The sequence below is a fragment of the Theobroma cacao genome, chromosome 5 (assembly GCF_000208745.1).
Source record: "Theobroma cacao cultivar B97-61/B2 chromosome 5, Criollo_cocoa_genome_V2, whole genome shotgun sequence".
NCBI lineage: Eukaryota > Viridiplantae > Streptophyta > Magnoliopsida > Malvales > Malvaceae > Theobroma > Theobroma cacao.
The window spans coordinates 37,141,138-37,163,697 of NC_030854.1; the positions used below are offsets into that span (position 1 = coordinate 37,141,138).

The following is a 22,560-nucleotide window of genomic DNA, read 5'->3' on the forward strand; positions in this document are numbered from 1 at the left end:
CTATGATTTTGGAGCTGTGCTCCTCATGCAAGGTTAAGAAAAGCCAACAGAAGCAGAATCATTCTCCTATCAGGCAAAAGCAAGCTTCTTTCTGAAAATTCCTTAAGACATTGGCTGACACTATCTTTGCATTATCAAATCTATAAAAGTACCAAATTTGCACCAATGATTTAACTTCTTTTGTCCTTGTTGGATGATTCGTCCACTAAACAAGAGTAAGGAGAAAATTGGGGTTTGAGGGAAAAGGGCAAGAAATAGGTCTAGCCCAATTTAATGTTGCACTTAGTTTCTGTCACCAAACATTAACCTTTCTCAAGCAAAAAGCCTTTCCTCATAAAAACCAGGCCCATCTTTCTTTCAGTAAATAGACAATAGCGCTGATTCCATAACACATGTAAGTTCAGCAAGAGTCCTTTTTTTCTTCTCCCTGGTCAGTTTGAGTTCCATCCTGGCCTTGCATGTTAACTGAATTTGTAACCCAAATGAATAATCAAGACATTTTTGATTGAATTTTCCGATGCAGATATACCAAAAACTCAGAATAGGATTGACCGCCCTTCGGATTCGGGTCTTCAATTAAATATGAGAAGAACAACATTCATGAAATTAAGGAATTCAAGCAAACAAAACATGTTACAAATTAGATCATATAGGTTATGCAGCATATAGCATGATTATCCTCAAGTAACATCATGCATTAATTCAATCGACATGGAAGTAGCAGAAACTGAGAAAGGTCTAGCATTATAAAAAGAGAGGACAGCTATGTGATGACGAAAGTTCAAATTAAAATGGAGCAAATTCAATCGCCTTTTTGTTTCCATTTTTGTAATTAAGGTATTGCATTCACTAACGTACCTGATGGATCTCCTTTTTTGCACAAAGTCAATCTGCACATGCAAGGAAAAACACAGAATCAGATATGACAAATGTGCATTCCTTGAGATTATCTCCATAGTGAGCAGTAGCAAAAACTTAAAAGATATTCATTTCCAATTGGAAAGACAGTCTATTCCCTTTAAAATAAGAAAAGCAACCAAAAACAACTCAATCATACCTGAGGTAGGAGCACCATTGGCGCCGTATCTCATTTATAACACGATTTAACTTCTTTGATAATGAATTATCATATTGCTGCAATACAAACTGAGTGCAAAGAAATTATTAGTTACAAAATAGCATTTTGCATAGCTACACAGGTGCCTAGCAATTGTGTCTTTCTAACATGTTTCTGGAGAAGACCTCTTACTTTACAGTCCTGGTAAGCATACTAAACCTAAAGCCATTGTTTAATGCTTAACACAATTAAAGTTTAAAAAGAAAATAGTGGAAAGGCATTAAGATTGACTGATTTTGGATTGTCAGTTCTATTGTTTCTTTTGTGTCATGCTCCTTGTGAAATCAGTCCCTATTTTTATATTTTATCAGATTAACCTTCTTTCTAAATGATCGCATAAGGTGAAACAAGATGGAAATAGCTTTTTCCCAATTTTTTTACATGTTGGACCATCTAGTTTACAAAATGCACACTTCTATGAAATAAAGAAACTAAACAGAGGCCACATGCCAGTCTTTAAAATAGTGAGAACTTAGAAGTCTCATATAATAGCCTATTTTATGGTAGACAACAATCCTAATTATGTCCCTTAGCCAGAGGTTGGAGATTCAGATACAATATATTTCAATCTAATAATTTATACAGTGACTAAAAAGGATATGAATCTGAAATATACATATAATTACATAGTCACATGCATGATCATAGTTCCTTTTTGAAAATTTAATTATCAAAGTTAAAATGAAGAAAAATTCAAACTCTACATCCAAAATTTGTAATTTTTTTCAAAAATAAGGAAAATTCAACTTCTTCAATGTTGAAAATATTAATACTTTAGATCATTAGAACATAATACCTGGGTAGGTGTTTCATCAACTGAAGAAATGCCAAATAGTTGTTGCAATATTACTGAATCCACCAAACTACCTATGTATATTAAGCCATCAACACCATTTTCAAGAAGATAAATGCCATCCTCACTCACATATTCACTTGAAAGAGGAAGTACTGGAGGAATAACAGATCCTCCCTCCTCCTGTCAACAAGCAAAAAGTTAGAAACATTTCCAAGGATAGTCTTGCAAAAAGGATTAGATGCTCTACCCACCCACCAAAAAAAAGGCAAACCAGTTTATACCTCCAGATCAAGGTTATGAACAGCAATCATCCGTGGGAGCACTAGGCTAACTGCTGAAGGAATAGAAATGTGGGATACAATATTGATCCAAAAAGACCGATCATCTATTCTCCCATCAATGCGCAATCCAGTACTTTTGGTTAGTGCTGAAAAGAAATAGCAAAAGAAAAAAAGATATGAATTCCCAGCCATAAGAGGTAAATTCAACTGAAACCGTTTTGGGTCCAGGCATGTTTTGGCAGCTCTAGAATCCACAACTCTCATACAAGCATTTTACATGGGAAAAGAATCTAAAGTCAAAAGAGGTTTAACTTTAGGCACAATGAATGTTAAGAAACATTATTAGATCAGAATAAATTAATATGTAGATTGGAATTTACCAAGAGTGTATAAAGGCAAAAGCTTCAGTGCTTCAGGAAGAACAAACTGTCCTGATGATGTTGATGTGGTACAAAATTTACGGTATGCAAGCAAATTATTGATGCAGATATTTGTCACTTGTTCCCGTATTTGCAAGAGTGGAGTAGAAGGAATTTTGTTTGCCACTGAAGGCCAAGCGAAAAGAAAAGAACATTATATATAGTTAGTCTTCTTTCAAATGAAACTTAAATTAGATACCAGGAAAAGTACAACTTCCAGTAGAATAATAAAATAACAAAGCCATATTGGAGCAAATTCCATCAAAGCTCAAAGTCTGACTAAAATGTGTATCATGTTCATATATTAAAGTTTCAGATCTTAATAAAAAACTATTGCGGAGGGCCAAAAGACATTATTGAACAAACTAAGTCAAAGCATGCAAGATGGTGTAATTTACCTTGCTTCAAAGAACATACAAATTGTGCATCTAAGTCAGCTGCTCGGAACAAGTTAGTTAAGCTGCTTGTGCATGGCAAAGACAAAGTTGAAACCCGGATTCTTCTTTGGCCGTACGCAGTGGTATAAAGAAGAGCACACTTGATAATGAAGAATGGTTGAATTAAAGCATAAAAAAATCATTCTTCAACAATAAAAGATAATGCAAATTGAAGACATTATGATATAAATCCGTGATACCCAGCAGGGAAATTCAATGGTACCTGAAAAGTGCACTCTGACCCATCCTGCAGTTTATCATCATGTTTTAAAGTTACCATTATAGTTTTGTCAGAGTCAATCTGCATAATAAACAAGCAGAGTAATAATCAGAAGAACATTAAAAGAAGAAGAAAAAAACCAACTGAAATAAGCTCAATGCCTATCAAAGACAATCCTCATGGAGGATAACAGATCAATAAAAATTATTTGAACAGTATACAGACCCCAGGTAGGTCGACATCTGTTGGAACACGTTTGCAAAAGTTTCCATGGTATTCTTTCACTTCAATGCCCTACAAAAATGAGAACAAAATTAACTTCCCAGCATAAAGCATCTTTTATAAACATAGAATGGATTATCTCATACAAAGGCGAAGCCAAGATTTCAACTTTGGAGGGCTAGGATAAAAATACTATAGATTCAATATAAAAAAAGATGAGTAAAAATAATAAATGGGAACCCTTCGATCAAAATATACAGAAAAATATATACCAAATTCAAATAAAATAGTAAGATAATAGCATAAAAAGTTTACATTTCTTTTGATAAGTTAAAAATCTATAATTTCAAACATTGTAACTGATATTGCATAGAAAGATTTGAATGAAATCTTAAAGTCTAACTAATAATTTTGTTTAAAAATATAACTTAAGTTGCAAAACTGTCAAAAAGCTAAAAGGGGTGATCGGAAATAAAAGAAGAAAAAAGAAAAGTAAAGTTGCATCCATAATTGATTTTGTATGCAAAATATATGGCAACTAAACTTTTAATTAATGTATTTTCTTAAAATAAATAGTGTCAATTATTTATTTGATTAATTGAGAAGTTAAATTCAGAATTTAAGTTGCTTAATATCAAGTTTAATAATGCATATATAAAAAAAAGTAAAAGAAAATCAAATAATTAATTAGATTTAGAACTAAAAGTATTAGCAAATTATAAAATACACATATCAATTACCAAGGATTTGTAAGGGGAGGTCATGTTTATAATTTTGTGTGTGAGCGGGGCGGGACGGGGGAGGAAAGGGAGCAAAATGAAAGATTTTGGTTTCCCAAATGATACCTGGCTGCATCTCACACGCATCACGGCTTCAAAACCTTGGGGCCTTGTAATATTCCATCTAAGATCATTGTAAAGTTTTGCTGGATCAGAAACGGATGAGAAAGGGTAATAGTAATAAACCTGAAAAAGAGTGAAACATATGTAAACTTGAAAAGCAATGCCTTAAAATGAAAAAAGGTTAAAAAAAGAAAGGAAAAATAGAAAATAAGAGTGGAGGTGGCAAGGAAAATTTTTGTGCCAGAGATGCATTTTTGCAAATGACCTCATTGTGTGTGTGTGTGTGTGTGAGTGTGTGTCTGTGACTTCTCTCTATGCAGACTCTCATCAGTAAAAAACAGCAATATTTGAAATCTATCTTAAAGACACCAACTTGTCCTCCAGGAAAGTAAACAAAAGTCTACTGTTACACAGGTAGCAGACTAGTCTTATGGGAAAATAGTGGGCATTGTTTGATGTAAGGATCTAAGTTTCAAAAGGCAAATTTAACTAATTTTCCAACAGGAATTTGCTAAAATTTTGGACATTTGGATAATTACTCTAATAGAAAAATGCCTTTTGAGGCTATGAGCAGTGGGTTCTGTGATTAAACTTAGGAGAATTAAATTTAATCTATAAAGAAAAACAGTGCATAGAGCTATGGGCAAAGAACTAATCAAAATAAGACAAGCAGGAAAGCAAATGAACACGATAAGAACTCAAGTTATGAAGAAGACGGATGCAACCATGATTTAACTAATATAATCAATTTCTTGTTCTCATTATAAAGTTATTTAAAAATTAACATTACATATCCCCCAATGTATAGGAATTCTAGATTTAAAACCACAAACATTTAACAAAGGCTAGCTTGAAACAACAGAAATGCACAGAGGACTATAAGAAACTAATGTATAATTCTAGCATGGGTTAGAAACTGTGCACAAAGTGGAACTCCTACTTTACCAAAAGCTAAGTATAACCTATATTTGTTCATGACACTTATCCCTTGCCTCTGCTGCAAGTTGCAGCAAGTTTCAGTTCAAGATTCCAAATTGCTAGAACTGAAATACATATCAGTTATTACACCAGCCATAGATAGTTCTGTCAGGCAGTTTTATACACAACAGACATGAAGAAGACTAGATCCCAATGTTAAGAAGAAGATGTAAGCATGTAGGCTCACAAGCACTTTTTCACAGTCAACGTGAAGGCAATGCCCAAGCAAAGGCAGGGAAAATTGAAGTGTCTATATAATGGCACTTTCATCTTCTTCAGCAAGAATACCAAAATGAAAGCCACCAATAGCTAGTATTTCTGGAATGGAGTTTAGTTGAGTGATATATACTTTTCCACCAATACATCTTGAAAACAATAAATAATCAACAATAGCAAAGAATGACAAAGGGATCACCTAAACAAATAGGTGTACATATACAAAAGTAACCAAAAGCCCAAACAAAATCAAACAACATAAGAGTTAATTATCACACATCTCAGTCCCAATTTTTGAATTATAACAATGTTACTGATATATATCACATGTTAGATTTAAGAGTCAGAAGATCTCTCTAGCTCCTACATTTTATACAAGAGCTAATAGTTTGCAGCATATTCTTAGACAACAGAATAATCAGACACTCAACAATACCTGCCCTCCTGTAGTTCCTGGGATGAGAGAGATGGAAGCAATGTCTACATAAGTCTGGGTAGTGATAAATACATCCACGCAGACCTGGAACATGTTGAAATACAACAATTAGCTCATATAAGTTATTTGTAACAACTACTATATGCCCAGAGCTACACGGGCAGACTTTAAATTATATGTGAATCATGTAGAACTGATAAAAAGGAAATCACTTAGAAGCTCACCTGGCACTCTGCAAATTCATTTGCCATTGTCTTTAAAGTTTTGTCTGCTGGTTGGAGTAGTTTATGAACCTCCTAAAATCCAGCAAATAGCACAACACTTCATTTAAAACCACTTGACTCACAAGTCCCAGCAGACGAAATACAAGTAACAAAGTCAGAATCAAGTAAATTTAAACTTGGTGGGATGAAAACGAAGTCAGACTAACACTTGTGGTAAATAAATTAACCAAGAGAGGACTACAAGCCAAGCCAAAAAGCAAACAGAGGAATATAAATCGTACATTCTTAATTTACAATTAAGTTTTCTACCAATTGTTCCTTTTTCTTATATTTCTCATTATTTTAACATATAGACACTACATATATCTGCTAGTTGTTACGAATAACAAAACCCAAATTGCCAGGCAACTGCAACTACTGAAAATGAGGCCAATTGGAACTTGCCACTTAGAAAAGCAAAGAAGTTTAAGCTATCAGTTGAAAAGCATAAATAATTTCAGTTATGAAGTCTCAATACCATCCGTGGTTAATAGAAAATATCTGAATACTCAGTTTAGCACATATGAAGCGTCCTAACAATATATGATCTGGTAGTGCCCAATAAATCTTCTTTTTGGGCAAGCTGTTCCAAATGTTCATCATAAGTCCATTATGCCCTAATGTTCTTAAAGCAGGATGCGGGACTGTAAAACTTAAGCATAATAAAGCAAATAGAGGAGCCACCTCATCAAAGTGCATATGTAACATTCTCGGCATCATAGATGACAATCTCAAGCATGCAATTACAAGAATAAAAATAGTACACAGACTTTGGAAAAAAAACAACCTATGAGATAATTACCTTTTCTCCTGCAGAGGTGTTACTTCTTCCTTCAGCATCTCGTGCAGAAAGTGCTAACATGCCAACTGATGGTAGGACTGCACATGGAATGATCATTAGAAATCCCTCTAAGTGAAAAGCAACAAACAACTTTGAAATAGTGTATCAGCTTGTCAATATCTAGCTATGCAAACAATACACCCAGGTAATTCAAGTGGTCAGGAGTACTTTCAAGTATCAAACTAATAATTGTTAAAAAAGTAAGTCAGACATAACTTCAAAATGAAACATAAAAAATAAAATAAAGCTAAATTAAGAAGAAATCTCATAATCCATACGAAGAGAAATCCATTTTGAAGATGTAAAGGACAATAAAATCAAAAGCCTCTCACATTAATTACAAAGGGATGGCCAAATCTATAAACAAAGATTAAGTAATTTTGGCACTTCAATATCCCTAAATTCCTAATTTTTATTCCAAAATAAACAAGTGAAGAAAAAAGGAACAATTTCCAAGCAACCCACATCAAACTTGTAAAAGAAGACAGAGAACAGCGCACTCATGTAAGAAGGAAAGATGATATTTAGTAATAGAAGCTTCTGGTTAATCTTGAAAAAGTTTATGCTGCAACTTCAGATTCAAGTGTTTCTTTTCAGTACACTTATCCATCATTATATGCTATTAATGTGAACATGTTATCATATATATATATATAGGCTGATTTATGCAACATTGAAAACATAAATTCTTGCCTGATTGAAATACCAAAAGTTTCCCTCCAGTACTCTTAATTGCCAAGAAAGCAGCCTGAAATAGGAATGAAACAGTACAAAAGGTCTAATCTTAAACAAACTGAATAAGCTAGAATACTTACATTTCCAACAGTTGGCTGAAGCAATGGCAAAGTTAAACAGAGTGTAAAAAGTCAAATGATCAAGTCGATTGTGATTAGAATATCATAATATAAAAGCTGAAAAACATGTCTATCATAATATAAAAGCAGAAAACCTTAATATCACAAAAAAAAAATATGAAGGCAGAAAACTCTTAGGAAAAAAATTAAAATCTGGCATCTTTGGGGTGCTCTAGAAATGCTTTAAGACTTGTCTTAGAGATAAAGAATTAATAAAATTCATCAACCAAGTCAGACTTTTACAATGCTCTTAATTTGATTTGAGTTTTTGGCATACAACATTTATAACACGTACATTCATCAAGGATGAAAAAACCTGCTATGTCAAAAAGGAGATACCTTGACTGCCGCAACAAAAGCTGACTCAGCAGTTCTGTTGTCCAGAAACATGGTTGGAATGCTTTCCAGCAGTTGCTCTATATGTTGACGGCTCTAAATCCAAATATCCAACAGTAAATGTTACTGAAGAGCATTATTCAAAGTAACTCAAAAAAAAAAAAAATCAATCAACTTATAAACAGTTCATTAATTGTCTCACTTTGAAAGCACGACCAAAGCCATAAATATCATCATAGCCTGTGTGTGTATGTGTATTGTGTGTCATAAACATAAATATGAAAAGCCAACCTCCGAAAGCTGAACAATGATATCAGTTTCTAGAGGAATATAAACATCCTGGACATCTGGAACAATCAGCATCAATGGCTGCAGCAAAAGTTGAATGTTAAATTAGTCTGAAACATTTTTATGAGTGTATAGGTAAAATACTTGTCAAGGATAGTAAAAGATGGAAACCAAATCCAAAGATGGTAAAGAAATTCAGCTACACAGACTGAACTTGCATATCACAACACAAAGAAAATACAGTAATCACATAGTCCTATCTATATCTTCCATATGTTACCATTCATCAAGAAAATTTACATATAAAATTATTCATATATATAATATCATTCAGCAGCATAAAGCAGAAGTATCTCATTCAAAATGTAGAAAAAAAAAGGAAAAAAAATGATATGTTTAAAGGCAATTGTCAATTCAATATAGTTTAAAAAAAAGGAAAAGAAACACTAATTGTCACTTGAAAGAAGGCAAATTTATTGAAACTAAATGTTACCTGCTGCAGTGCACGTTTCAAATTATAAAAATGGATAGTTGAGTCAAATGTTGCAATTCCCACCATTGTCCGAGCACCTTCCTGCTATCATACAAACACCAAGACAATTGGTATCCATTTTCGCACTAAATAAACAAGGATAGATTTTATAATTTACTAAATGACTAACAAAATAAAAGTCAGTGGACAATGAAGAATGCAATATAAGCCAAACAAATATATTGTATTTGCAATTCAGAGCATAATTAGATGAACGTTACCACTACAAAACAGGTGTATCATTTTAAACTATAAAAGAACCTACATACAATTGAAGTTCTTCTCCTCAGTAGAGAATGCACTTAAAAAAACTTATCCAGTTGCAAGAGATATGCAAACTTAATCAATTATCCAGGTTAGGTTCCTATCATGACTATGTCGTTATACACAATTAGAACTATTGTCTACTAATCAGGAGATTTAAAGAGGAGACAGAGAATATAAAAAGGGAATCACCCATATAGTACTCCCTTGTCAGTACCAGAGCGATGCAGCAAAAGGAGACATCACTGGAAACTTTAGAAGTAAACTTCCAATAATGGGCAATAACTCCCATTATTAGAGTTCATCGTTCAAGATGGTAACTTCCAGAACACATCATATCTTCAACATTTGGAGCTACAACAGCAAGTCCAACAGTTCTTATCCGACTAGATAAAGCTTTGTTACTGTCATTGACTTCTTTCACTGACTCTAAATATGTCCTATCATATTTTAATACAGATATAACTTGAGAAGATGTTATTAGATGAAGCATAAAGAAAGAAAATTTGAACTTTATCTCTACACAAGAATGCAAAGTTATGACTATTACAGGACAGGACCATATGCCTTCTGTGTGTGATTTACCCTCAGCAAATTCCCCCTCAAACAATCAATGACATTAGAAAAAAGAATGAATGTTGATTGCAGGAGCTGCAATGAAAAGGCTATATCTAATTTCAAAAATGCTATTTGGTCCAAACAAAGACCAAAATTGTCCAAATTACTCAGATAACATTCTTGTCCTTGAAGTTGGCAGAAATTACTCCCCTGCCATTGTGTCTGTCGACACAGATTCAGCCCCACAATTTTCAGACTGTATAGCACAGTCCATCTGACTTATGAATGCTCAATAGATGCCAGAAAGAAAAACAGTCATATTAAAGAAAAAAATAAAACTACAAACTCACTGGAAGATCAGCAATGACTTGATTTATAAACGTTCAATAGATTCCAGAAAGAAATACAGTCAAATAAATAAACACAACTACAAACTCACTGGAAGATCAGCAATGACTTGGTTGATTGCAGCACATGCTGCAGCAGTTGCACCAGTCTGTATTGCATTCATGGAAACATCAATGAGGAAGAAATACACGGCAGGCATTGGATCTCGCATCTGAAAATTAGGAAAAATGTTACAGAGAATTACATACTTGAAAACCCAGAGAAAATGACCGGAGAAAGACTATGAGAAGAAGAAAGCAATGATATTATAACACAAATTAAGCAGCAAATGTCACAACCATGCAGAGGCTATATATGCCAAATTAAAAGCTTAAGTAAGAAACAAAGGCTTCTGACAACCATATAAGCATAATGAGGGGCAGGGACACCATCAGTGGGATCAAATCAATGGAGTGCCAAAATAAAACAGATATTTCATGGAGCCGCACAAATTCAAGCTGATTTTTATGCATTTTATGCTCCAGATGAAGCTAGTCTCAAGACAAACCAAGCCCACAGTGAATTGATCTATTACTCTACTCTTCAACAACTGAGAGAGCCAGACATATACAATAACTAAACTGGTCAAAAGAAAGTGGAAATGAGAGTCCTGTCACAGTAGAGCCAACAGGTTTAATGAATTAACTAACCATATATTCCTTTGTAGCAACAAATTCAATAGTTCCTTTACATAGCTCAGGCCTCACATCAGCATCTCTACGCCTACCATCTGGACCTAGATTGCATTGATACTCAGGCGGAGTATTATCAAAAAACCCTGGATTAGAATAGGGGAAGGTTAAAAGCATGTTGTGAAGTCTCCATATCTCAAACTATTTCAAAACAAGCCCAGCAGAAAGTAGTAATCCTAATATATAATAACAATAGGTTTTTGAGAGTAGACTGATACCAGTATGTAACAAGATTTTTTTTAAGCAATCTCCCCATTGCCGGTAACAATAAAATATATGTTGAATTTCATAACTTCACAAAAGCGATATGTGCCACTATTATTTTACAAACTATTGACCAAAGGAGAAAACAGCAGCAACATTCAATACTGACCGCAAAAGTTGCAAATGAACCGCCTGCCATGATCGATGAACTTCATGAAAGGGTTGATGTAGCCTTTGCAACGAGAGCATCGAATTGGACCATTTTCTCCAAAATCCACAACCTAGTAAAGACAAAGTTTAGATAATAAAACTATGCTTGTTGCCAGATGTTTAATTCATTCAAAACTATGCAATTTCCAGAAGGTGTTTCTCCAAATAAAAGTTGGACGTGATCCAAACTGTTCTCATGTTATCAGTCATAAACTCTTTCTTTGCTTTAGGTTCTAACAAATACTATGTTGGTTTGTATAGTGTACTGGAACTTTGCATCTTGGTGCACAGGTGTATCACATCACAGAATAACATTCTCTTTCAGGCATCACAAAAGGTAGCTTCGGCAACAACTCAATCACTTTCTAGGAAAACTTTTTAGTAAAAGAGAAGGTATAAGTATTTTGAGTGCTCTCTTCCACAATAAAAGACCTCAATGACAAATTGCTTTCTCTAGAGCAAACCTCATACTTTTCACTCCCATCAATCTAGTCAAGTTCCCCAGCTACAAGGAAATTAGATAGTTGAAAAAGATGGAAGAATTTGCAAACCTGTTAAATGGAAGAGCGTTACACAAAATTTTAGGACAAAAGCTTTCATGACAAACAAGAAAGATATAGATAGTCACCCATGAAACACGCCTACTACCAACATGCAAGTATAGATGAACAGCAAAGAATCTAAAAAGCAGGAATTCCTTCCAGAGAACAAGGTGAATAAGCCCTCTCATACACATGTATCAAAGATCAATGCATCAATAGAATGCCAATAATTGATGACAGTGAGGAAGTCTATTAACTTGATTCAGCATTCCATAGCTGTTCACTGGCGAAAATATTATAGATGGCATTAAACAGTTTGATGTCTCAATTTGTGCCATGAAAGTTTTCATAAGAGAAATCAAAATAACTGTTTTCTCTTTAATCCTCTTAGGAATGAACAAAAAAGAAACCTGAGCTACAGAAATACCAGATATAGCACATAAATGTTTCAGAAGAAAGAATGAATACCGGAATGGGCTCCTCAGATGGGTGAGGAAGGGCCAAAGGCTGAACCAATAATGCTAATTGCATGCCACAATTTGTTAAAAGGTCAGCAGTGCAAGGAATCTGTCAAAATATGGAATGAGATCATGTTAGTGATACAAATCATGGCACACAACATTCTTAATACATTATCTTAAAATATGAAATTAATTGTCAATATGAATATCATAAGTTTGACAGTAACCTGATGGATTGTGCATCTCATATGGCGTGGACTGCAGTTTCCAGTGTCTCTGACAATGTAATCACTAGTAGCAGGCTTTTCAAGGAAACAAATAATACATGATGGAACAACATCAATAGAATTGAAATCAAGAAACAAAGATAGGAAAAAGGAAGGGCAGGAGGAAAATAAAACCTAGAAATAAAAATAATACTCAACCAAATAATAATATTAAAACATTAATTTGGCAGTTTTTTCTTCTTATATTTTGGGAGTTAAGGATCAGATGTGATACCGGAGGAGGATTGGCCTGATTGCCTTGACGAGTATCGTGCAGAATTGTTGAGGAACTTGGACTTGGCCTTGGGACTTGATCTGAGTTAGACTTCCACGAGCCTTCCAAACTAGTCCCTGTTTGATCAATGGCAGGGGATAATTGGTTTGGTTGCAGAGGTGGCATTCCGAACACTCTAGGTGGTTGAAAAGCATCAGATGCTGCAGTAGGCGGGGCCACCTAAAGCAATTGAGAGGATGAAATGAAAAATTTTTCTCAAAGAAAGCAGTGCCACTTTTATTTTCAGCAAATACTCCCACCAGAATTAATCCTCAAATTCTGGGGTTAAAAACATAATAAATGTAGTAGCTAGTCATTGATAGTTGAAACTTAAAACTATCAGAAGAACCAAATGGTTCAGAAGAGCTCATTTTCTCTTACTTTATATGATACACACCTCTCATAAACTTTTAGCCAAGTTCAACATTGGTAAATTTTTCTGTTAAAAAGATGTCGATAGCACTTCATTAAATTTCACAAAACCAGCTATGAAATTATAAAAAAACTAACCACCAAATTCCATTATGGATATTAACTCTGGTGATGCCCTAATGTGGGAGAAAATATCAACATTGGTAGAAGATGCCCCAAGTTAACTGGAATTTACTTAGGGTATCTGAACTTTCATCATGAACCATGAAATTGTTCCGCACCATAATATTCTATCCTAAAGAGTAATTCTGCAACTACATCCTTGAGCTTTTTACATTACATTATTACACCAACCAAACATCAAATCTATCACAATTACAAAGATTAACCATCTGTTTTAAAAAATGGAAAGTCAGATGTCCTGATTTTTCCTACTTCTATTTTTCATATTTCCTTTTCCCTTGTGTTTCAAATGAGGCAGACACACATTTTCTTGGCAAATAGTATTGCATAGAGATTACTTCCTATTCCTCTGTAGTATATACTTTAAGCTATCCAACAAAGCCAAAAGATTCTAATATAAAATCAAAGTCATAATTTAACCAATAATGCAATGCACCACATACATCAAAGAGGAAAAAGAGGAAGAACTCAAATCCAATTCTCTTAGCAACGTGAAGATATAAACCATGATAAAATGCTTACCTGCCCTGGTGACCATGTCTGTGTCCCAAAAGGAGCAGCCAATGGTGCTGAAAATGGCGAAGCCGATTGCATATGAGGACCTGGTGGATAACTACCCTGAGGGCTCCCAAGAAAAGACCCCATGTTAGGAGCCTGACCAGGAGACATAACTGTTCCCGTCATTGGTGGAGGCACCCCAACTGGTGGACCATTTCTAATTGAACCACCCCATGCACTTGAAGGAGTTACAAAAGCACTCGGTGGAGCAATCAATTGGGATGCATTTGAACCACCTGGACTGATGACTGGACCACCCCCCTTTGAAGAAGGTAAAGACCCTGGAGGTGATCTAGTTCCAAAAGGCAAAGGCTGTCCACCAGGTGCCCCAAAGGGTATAACTGAACCCACATTTGGAGGCACATTGGGTCTGGGAACCACCCCTGGGGGTGGTGCACCAGGGCGGGAAATTGGTGGTGAAGGAGCTGAGGTGGAGGGGGGCGGTGGTGATCTTATAAATGGGGGAAGAGTAGGCTTATTGATATTCAACTTCTGCAAATTATCTGATAAAGAATCCGGGCTTTGCTGGAAATTTGGATTGTGAGTCGAGGGTGGGGGTTGCCTTGGTAGCCCTGGTGGCATTGGAGTTGCCATTTCCTCCTTTTTGTCTCTCTCTGTCAATCAAAAAATTCCAATATAAGCATCAACAAAATAAATAAATAAATACTGTATATAAAAACAATGATCAATTCCGTTATGCATTTTAAAATTCTTAATGCAATAATTACTTTAAACTCAACATAACAAACATGAATTCTTAGCTTATAATCACTCCATTAAACAAATACCACAAACTTTTCTTTTATAATTATTATAATCTCGATATGATCAAACATGAATACTTACGTCACTCTCAAGAAACAAATATCATTTTTATATTACTTCCTATAACACAAAAATAAAAGAAAATGCTCTATCGAATCAATTATCTTATTAATATCAAATTTAATTCGTGCAGTTAATTTAAAACATAAACTACTATTAAGTTATGTTATTTATCAAAAACACATACAAATGACAAGGTAAAAAGCATTAAAAAGAAAAATGTAGAGTAAAACCTGGTGTTAGAGAATATCAAAGAGATTAATCTGTGATGATTAAGGGTTTAGATCTGGATTAATGTTGATTAGGGTTTTTACTTAAATGGGAGAAGGAATTAGGATTTGGGGATAAAAATTTCAATGGCGGACCAGTGTAGAAACTTTTGTTATGAGGACACAGTTTTTACCTTTTCCAAGCGTGTTCGGAGGGTGTCCGTACGGATATAAATATATATATATAGGGATCACGCCACGTCATCCTTAAAAAGAGGATGTGTTCGAGCCATTTATATTTTGCCACGTAAAAATCTAGGCAATCTCGTGTCCACGTCACCTTGCATCTTTTGTCCCTTTTTTATTTTCTTTTTTAATTTTTTTAATTAAATAATCCGTCTTTTCCTTTTTACAACTAATGGCCAATCATAAATCCTTGTTTGAATATTTAATATTTTAGTCAAAGATTCATGCTTTCTCTTTATCGTATAAAGATAAAATTTTAAAATAAGTATTTTTTAGTTTACATTTTATATGGTATTTATACACTACCAATTATTCACTATGCATCATTCCGTAAATGTACAAAAATAAAAAATAAAAAATAAATTTTTTTCCAAAATAAAGTGTTAAAAATCATGAGTATTTATTTTGAAGGGTTTCAATTTTTAAATTTTTTTTATTAATGATATGATAATATTTGATTTATTAATAGTGTAACATCTATACACCAATAATATATGGATTCTATATCCTAATAATACATTAAATATATAAACTCAACAAAAATCTTTTAATTTGGAGTAAAAAGATGAATATTAGATCTTGTTATTTTACATATTTGGGAGAAAACAATATGTTAATTTTATAAAAATTATGAAATTTATAAGTATAAAGTTTCTTAGATTTTCTTCAAAGACATCAACACAAAATAGAGAAGTCTTCGGATTTTAGTTTACTTATATTAGTATATATATATATATATATATATATATATATATATGTGTATATATATTCATTATTTCCTTATAATATGTGAATAGTAATTACTAAACATTTTTATTATAGAACATAAACCTATCATTAGAAGGAAAAATTATATATTTTAGTATTAACATTTATATTTGGTACATTGTTAGTGCATGGATTGCTTGCATGGTCATTGAATCAAATATTATCATTTCGTTAATAAATAAATTAAAAATTACAAAATTTTAAAAAATAAATACTCATAATTTAAAAAAATTTTATTTTGAAAAACTATCGATAAATATCAATTAACATTTCCCTTAAAACTATAATCAAATAACTTGACCGAAAAAGTTAATAGTTAAAATACTATAAAAAATTATTTAATATACCATTTTCACTAAATTAAGAAAAAAACAAAATATTAATTACAATGTTTATTATAAAAATAATTAAAATATTATTATCGATAAGTGCTGATTAATATTTCTCTTTAAAATATAATTAAATAACTTGACCAAAAAATTAATTTAAAAGAAGAATTTGAAGTTACAAGGTACGCTACAAATACTAATATGGAAAAACTTAGTCAATCTTCCTCCTTGTCCTCGTTCGAAAAGTATATACCAAAACTATCAAGTTGTTTCACGTTGACATCAACTAGGGAAGAAAAAGTCATTTGAAGCTTTTGTAAGTAACTTCCAAGCAGGCTTTAATTAAACACATAAATAGCTCATTTTTTCTTTTTTAATAATTGAGAAGCCTCCTAGCATCCTCAAGGTTTAAAAAAAGAAAAGAAAGAAAGATCATGCCATGGATAAACACGAACTTTAGCATATAAATAGGGCATATTGCATAATTTTTTGAATTTAATTTTGAGATTTAAATCAAAATGGAAATAAAAAGAAATATTAATTTGATTTTTCCATCTAAGTTTTAAATCTCCTTTTTCATGGACCGAGCACGCGCCTAGTAAGCGCGTTGACCTGTTACAACTCGCTATCTCACACATCCCCACACGGCCTACCTCTAACCAAAACTAACCCTCCCCCACCACCACACCACCCTTCACCAAGTCCAACACGCTTTTTAATCAGCGAATCCTCGTGATCCTCTTTCATTTCTCTCCCTTTCTTTTTCCCTCTCATGGCTTCTGAGCAGTACGATGCCGTTTTGGAGGAATCTCAGGACGACGACGAGGAGCCCTCTTCCTCCGACAACGACCTGGACGAAAACGACGACGTCCTCAATGGTAACGACGACGTTCTAAACGACGAAGAAGACGAAGAATTATTAGAAGAGGAAGAGGACATTAATTCCCCCTCTTTACTCCCTCAACCGATCGCTGCCGCCGCCTCCGCCGTATCATCTGCCGCAATCCCCGCCGTTCCTCTAGCCGTCCCCTCTGCCACCGCTGTAACCATCGCAGCCGTTCCAAATCACGAATCACCCCCTGATTCCAAACGCCAACGAATTGAATCCGCCGTAACGGAGAAAAAACCTCCTCCGCCATCGCAATTCGATGAATCGCGACGGTTATTTCAGCGGTTGTGGACTGACGAAGACGAGATCGAGCTTCTTCAAGGGTTTCTCGATTATACATCTTCAAAAACAACCTCGAATTCTTCTTCTTCTCATCATCATCATCATGATACGGCGCTGTTTTACGATCAAATCAAATCGAAGCTCCAGCTGGATTTCAACAAGAATCAATTAGTCGAGAAGCTTCGAAGATTGAAGAAGAAATATAGAAACGTGATGAATAAGATCAGTTCAGGTAAAGATTTTTCCTTCAAAAGCCCTCATGATCAAGCTACTTTTGAAATTTCTAGAAAGATCTGGAGTAATTGTGTTGGAAAAGTAGAAGATAATGTTTTAGATGATGATGAAAATAATAATAATAATGTTAATTTAATTGATGAAAGCGGAGAGAAAAAGAATTTTACGCCGAAATCCGCAGCCTCGAAGAAAAGGTCAAGAAGTAAAGGAGGGAAAATGGAGGAGAAAAGAGTTTTAAATGATGGATTTGTGATTACTTATAATAATAATAATAATAACAATTTGAATAATAGGAGTACTAATGATAATGGTAGTGTGGAGGGATTTGGTGGTGGTGGAGGAGGAGGGAACGTGGCGGGGGTAATAGAGGAGACGGTGAGGAGTTGCTTAACGCCCTTGTTTAAGGAGTTGTTAGGTAGTGTAATTGGAGGAGGAGGAGGGGGATGTGGAGGAAGAGGGATCAGTGGATTGGCAATGAATGCTATGCCTTTGAATTTTGGAGGAAGTATGAATTTCGGTGGTGGTGGGGGCAGTGGGGAGTTGATGGATGAGAGGTGGCGGAAGCAGCAGATATTGGAGTTGGAGGTTTATTCCAAGCGGTTGGAGTTGGTGCAGGATCAGATTAAGGCAGCTTTGGAGGAGCTTCGATCGATGGGAGGCTGATATTGGAATATGGGTGCTTATTTCCATGAAAGATTTCTTGGTTATTGATGGATAGCTGATAGTGTAGGGGAGTAACTGGTTTTTGAGTTCCTTTTTGGGTTTAGTGTAGGGGAGTAACTGGTTCTTGTGTTCTTTTTTTTTTTTAATGTTTATTTGATAGAACTGAACAGTTATCAGAATAATGATTTCTAATTGTTTAGTCTTTCCATCAACAGTTTGTTCTAGTTGTTCTCATTTGTGTATATATGGTTTTTATACATGGGTTGGGATGACTTGCTTAGAATAAAAGACACATGTTATCATTAATGCAAGCTCTGACATTGTAGAATCTGCAGACTGGATTCAACAGTTGCCATTTTACTACATTGTTGTGTAAAAAGTTACTGTACTTTAATTGAAATTCCATTTAATAGTTGTGATTTGTTTGTGGTGAGTGGAAATTTGTGGGATGGAGGGAGAAAAGGGGTCGGGGTTGTCTTTCCTTCATTCCTGCCTGTCGATTCTTGGTAGCGTTGAAACGAATTATTTGCTTCCTATGAGAATGGTTTCTGATTGCTTGGCATAATTGCTTATGCTTGCTACATTCCATTATTTCTTGCAAACTTGTTGTAAGGTTCTAAAAAAAGACTGTAATGCTGTCCCTATGAAATGCTTGATAGCATCTAAGGATCAAATTTTTCGTTTGTGATTGTGGTTTGTGAATTTAGAGATACATAGATAATTATAGTTCACTACCTTAGAAAGGCAATGGTCCTGAGACAGCTCAGAAGAGCATGCCATGCATTTAATATTTACACAGATTGTTTGCATTAGCAATTCCCTTCTATCTGTCTACCACTTGGGAAACTTATTTCATTGTGGACCTTTAACCCGTTTCCTGTAAAAACATGCAACTATAGTAATTTACGTCAATATGATTCCTAGAGCTATTAATTTTCAGCTGAAGCTGCTTCTATATCATTAATTTTGATAGTCCAATAGCTGAATCTCTAAGATGCCAATGCTTGATTATTCTGCGGCATTTGTTTTTAATTTGCTTCGATGTCTGCTCATGTTCTGGGGATATCGGTATTTGGAAGTAGACCTCATACTTATGGCCTTCTCAGGAAATACAGTTTGTTTCAGACAGATGTTAATGAGTGTTAAAAACTTCTCAAGGGCACATTTTATTTCTGTTTGTGAATGTCTTGAGTGTGGTGGCATAAAGTATATACTAGTCTAACATGGTGCACAGAGAAAAGAAAAAAGAGAGAGAAAAGAAGCTTTTTGGCTAGTTTTATCTTTTGGGATTGTTTGTTAATGGATGGAGCCTTGAGGGAAGGAAAAGGTGGACAGGGGAATAAAAGAAAGGAGATTTGTGTTTTATTGCACTTCTCCCTAGTAAAAACTGGAAAAGAAGAAAGGAAAGCAGAGAAAAAAAAAATGGTCAGCGGGTTTACAAACTTAGGGAACAAGCTACGCCTGGAATAAGGATGGCGATGGGTATCTATTATAGCCTTATAGGGTGCTTGTGGGTACTCAATTCGGTTATATAAAATTAGAATATCTTATAATTAGATTCAAGTAGGATTTAGTTAGTAATTTTACTATTCATCTCGGGTTTAAATATCACCTTTGGGTATTGGATACTCGTACCTAAATTTGAACTCGATTATATTTTTTTTATTTTATATAATTAAAGATAAATTTATATTATTAATTAAATTAATTCATAAAATTATGATTATTAATTAGTTTATAATATTTTTAATATATATTTTATATATTATGTTAATTTATAAAAAATATTATTATTATTATATATATTGTTTTAATATATATATTTTAAATGTAAATATATTTATTTTTTATTTTATATTAATGTTAAAAAATTATAATTTATAAAATTATTATTTATAATATATTTTTTTGTTTATATAAAATTATAAAATATAAATTTAAAAAGAAATTGTAAGATTAGAATAGTTTTAGAATTTATTTGTTTTTGTTTAATTTTATCTAATTAAGGACAAACCTATGTAATGAATTCAATTTGTAATGTTGTTTAAATTGTTGTTTGGATATTTGTTTTTACTTATTTAAGTTAATATTTGAAATATTTGTTTTTTATTATTTAAATGTAAATTTTATTGTTTATATACTTTTATAAATTTAATTATTAGTGAATTATATGTAATATGAATAAAAATATTGTTATATATGGATATGAATACAGATTTTGATTCAAGTAATTGGGTAATCATGGAGAACATTTTAATAATTTTTTTACATAACCAGGTTTTTAAATAGATTCGAATAATTATCGGATAGTAGATATGTATTAGGGGTCGAGTTAGGATAGTAAATTTAAAAAACATTCGGATAATTATAAGATTTGAGTAGATCATTTATTAATCGGATTTAGATTCGGGTATTTTAAAATTAACAAGTATTCTATCCGTTGACATCCCTAGCTTGGAATGACACTAATTTTGGGTTGCTCAAACTAATATAATTAAAGATTACCAAACTTGTGAGACGTTTAATCATTAAAAGGTTTACTCATTTGAGCAAAGACGGAAATGGTAGTTAATCATTAATTAATAGTGTAATTGTATTAAATTTTTATTTTTTATTACACTTGATAAAATTTTTTATAATTAATATTTGATTGATTAATTGTTATTAATTAAAATATCATTTGTCATTTTATCTAACGTAATATTAATGTGATATGATAATATTATATAAATAATGATATGATAATATTATATAAATAATGATATGATACATTGATGTGATATAATGATATGATCATTAGTGTTTTCACTTCTTGTTTCAACAAGACATTAGCATTACATGAATATTAAATAATAAGTAATATTTTGATTAATAGAAAAATAAGAATTATTTAATTTAAAATAAAATATATGAGAATTTAATTAAATATAATAAAAAATAAAATTTATTTAAAAATTTTAAATAATTTAATAATCTTTTCAAATGTAATGCCTATTAAGTACTTAAAAAATTTCTCAAATTACATATTTTTCACTAGGAGGGCTTTAAGTAGCACATTTTGATTGTTAAGATTGAGAATTTATAAATAGTAAATAAAAGTGAAATGGGCTTCACTTGGACCTAAGTCAAACCAAAAACCAGCCCATGAGAAGAATGTAATACTACTGGTCAACATTTCCCCACCTATTTATTTGAAAAGAACATTTCCCCACCTTATCCAACTCCTTCTCAAAGGAACAGCATATGCCCTTCCATGGATCCCTTTCATTTCTCCTCCACCCAGTACCCAAAAAATCATCAATTAACTAACTAAACAAAACCCAAAACAGAAAAAAGAAAAGAAAACTCCATTGAAATGGCTTCTGCAACAACAAGACTCACCTTCTCTTTCCACCACTTAACCCAAGCTTCTCCAAAACCACAAAAACCTCATCTCTTCCTCTGCCCTAAGCTGCTCCCCACAATTTCACTCACCACCAAAAAACCCCGCGGAAAGCAACTGCATTTCACCATCCACTCCGTTGATGTTTCCAAAGAAGACAGCCAAGACACGCCACCAGCTTCAGACCAACAAGAGAACCAACCCCCACCACCACCACCACCATCCCAAGAATCTGGTGCTAAAGAAAAGAAGTTTGACAAACGCAGGTTAGAAGAGAAGTTCGCAGTGTTGAACACGGGGATTTACGAGTGCAGGTCGTGTGGGTTCAAGTATGATGAAGCAGTGGGTGACCCTTCGTACCCAATAGCACCAGGGCTTCAGTTTGACAAGTTGCCTGAAGATTGGAGATGCCCTACTTGCGGGGCTGCACAGAGTTTCTTCGAGAGTAAGAGTGTGGAGATTGCAGGTTTTGCACAGAACCAGCAGTTCGGATTGGGAGGGAATGCTCTTACTTCAGGACAAAAAGCTTTATTAATATATGGATCCTTGTTCTTCTTTTTCTTGCTCTTCTTGAGTGGTTACTTTTTGCAATAGGCACCAAAAAGGAGTTCCTGTAATTTTTTTTTCCCTTGTTTGCACTCTTTGTAGCATAATTAAAAGCAAAATATTTTGCGTGGTATTTTT

At 33.5% G+C, this 22,560-nt stretch overlaps 3 protein-coding genes across 4 annotated transcripts; 2 read left to right on the forward strand and 1 right to left on the reverse strand.

Moving 5' to 3' along the window:
- On the reverse strand, window positions 157-15,269 carry LOC18600249 (protein transport protein Sec24-like At4g32640). Of its 2 annotated transcripts, none has more exons than XM_018121470.1 (25): window positions 15,108-15,269; window positions 14,014-14,663; window positions 12,898-13,116; window positions 12,624-12,698; window positions 12,404-12,502; window positions 11,353-11,464; window positions 10,938-11,065; window positions 10,340-10,459; window positions 9,040-9,120; window positions 8,550-8,627; window positions 8,262-8,354; window positions 7,762-7,816; window positions 7,030-7,106; window positions 6,189-6,260; window positions 5,965-6,048; window positions 4,338-4,457; window positions 3,496-3,564; window positions 3,274-3,351; window positions 3,012-3,150; window positions 2,575-2,739; window positions 2,195-2,340; window positions 1,914-2,093; window positions 1,058-1,146; window positions 859-890; window positions 157-600 (listed from the first exon to the last, which is right to left on the reverse strand). In XM_018121470.1, the coding sequence occupies exons 2-25, from the start codon at window positions 14,641-14,643 to the stop codon at window positions 491-493; spliced, it is 3,051 nt and encodes a 1,016-aa protein (XP_017976959.1). In that variant the 5' UTR covers window positions 14,644-14,663; window positions 15,108-15,269; the 3' UTR covers window positions 157-490. The 2 variants fall into 2 exon arrangements, with proteins under 2 accessions (XP_017976959.1, XP_017976958.1); XM_018121469.1 differs by having other exon boundaries at window positions 9,040-9,123.
- Window positions 17,067-18,927, forward strand: LOC18600250 (mediator-associated protein 1). The gene has a single exon (XM_018121471.1). It carries the CDS (start codon window positions 17,199-17,201, stop codon window positions 18,492-18,494), a length of 1,296 nt encoding a protein of 431 aa, XP_017976960.1. The 5' UTR covers window positions 17,067-17,198; the 3' UTR covers window positions 18,495-18,927.
- LOC18600251 (rubredoxin) lies at window positions 21,697-22,555 on the forward strand. The gene has a single exon (XM_007030582.2). The coding sequence runs from the start codon at window positions 21,850-21,852 to the stop codon at window positions 22,468-22,470; it is 621 nt and encodes a 206-aa protein (XP_007030644.2). The 5' UTR covers window positions 21,697-21,849; the 3' UTR covers window positions 22,471-22,555.

Coding starts and splice junctions, on each gene's coding strand:
- LOC18600249 (XM_018121469.1), bottom strand. CDS start 14,643: ATGGCAACTCCAATGCCACCAGGGCTACCAAGGCAACCCCCACCCTCG. Junction 11,465..12,403: donor CATCTGAGGAGCCCATTCCG/GTATTCATTCTT, acceptor TGTCTTTACTAG/GTTGTGGATTTTGGAGAAAA. Junction 2,341..2,574: donor TTTGCCTTTATACACTCTTG/GTAAATTCCAAT, acceptor ATTTCTTTTCAG/CACTAACCAAAAGTACTGGA.
- LOC18600250 (XM_018121471.1), top strand. CDS start 17,199: ATGGCTTCTGAGCAGTACGATGCCGTTTTGGAGGAATCTCAGGACGAC.
- LOC18600251 (XM_007030582.2), top strand. CDS start 21,850: ATGGCTTCTGCAACAACAAGACTCACCTTCTCTTTCCACCACTTAACC.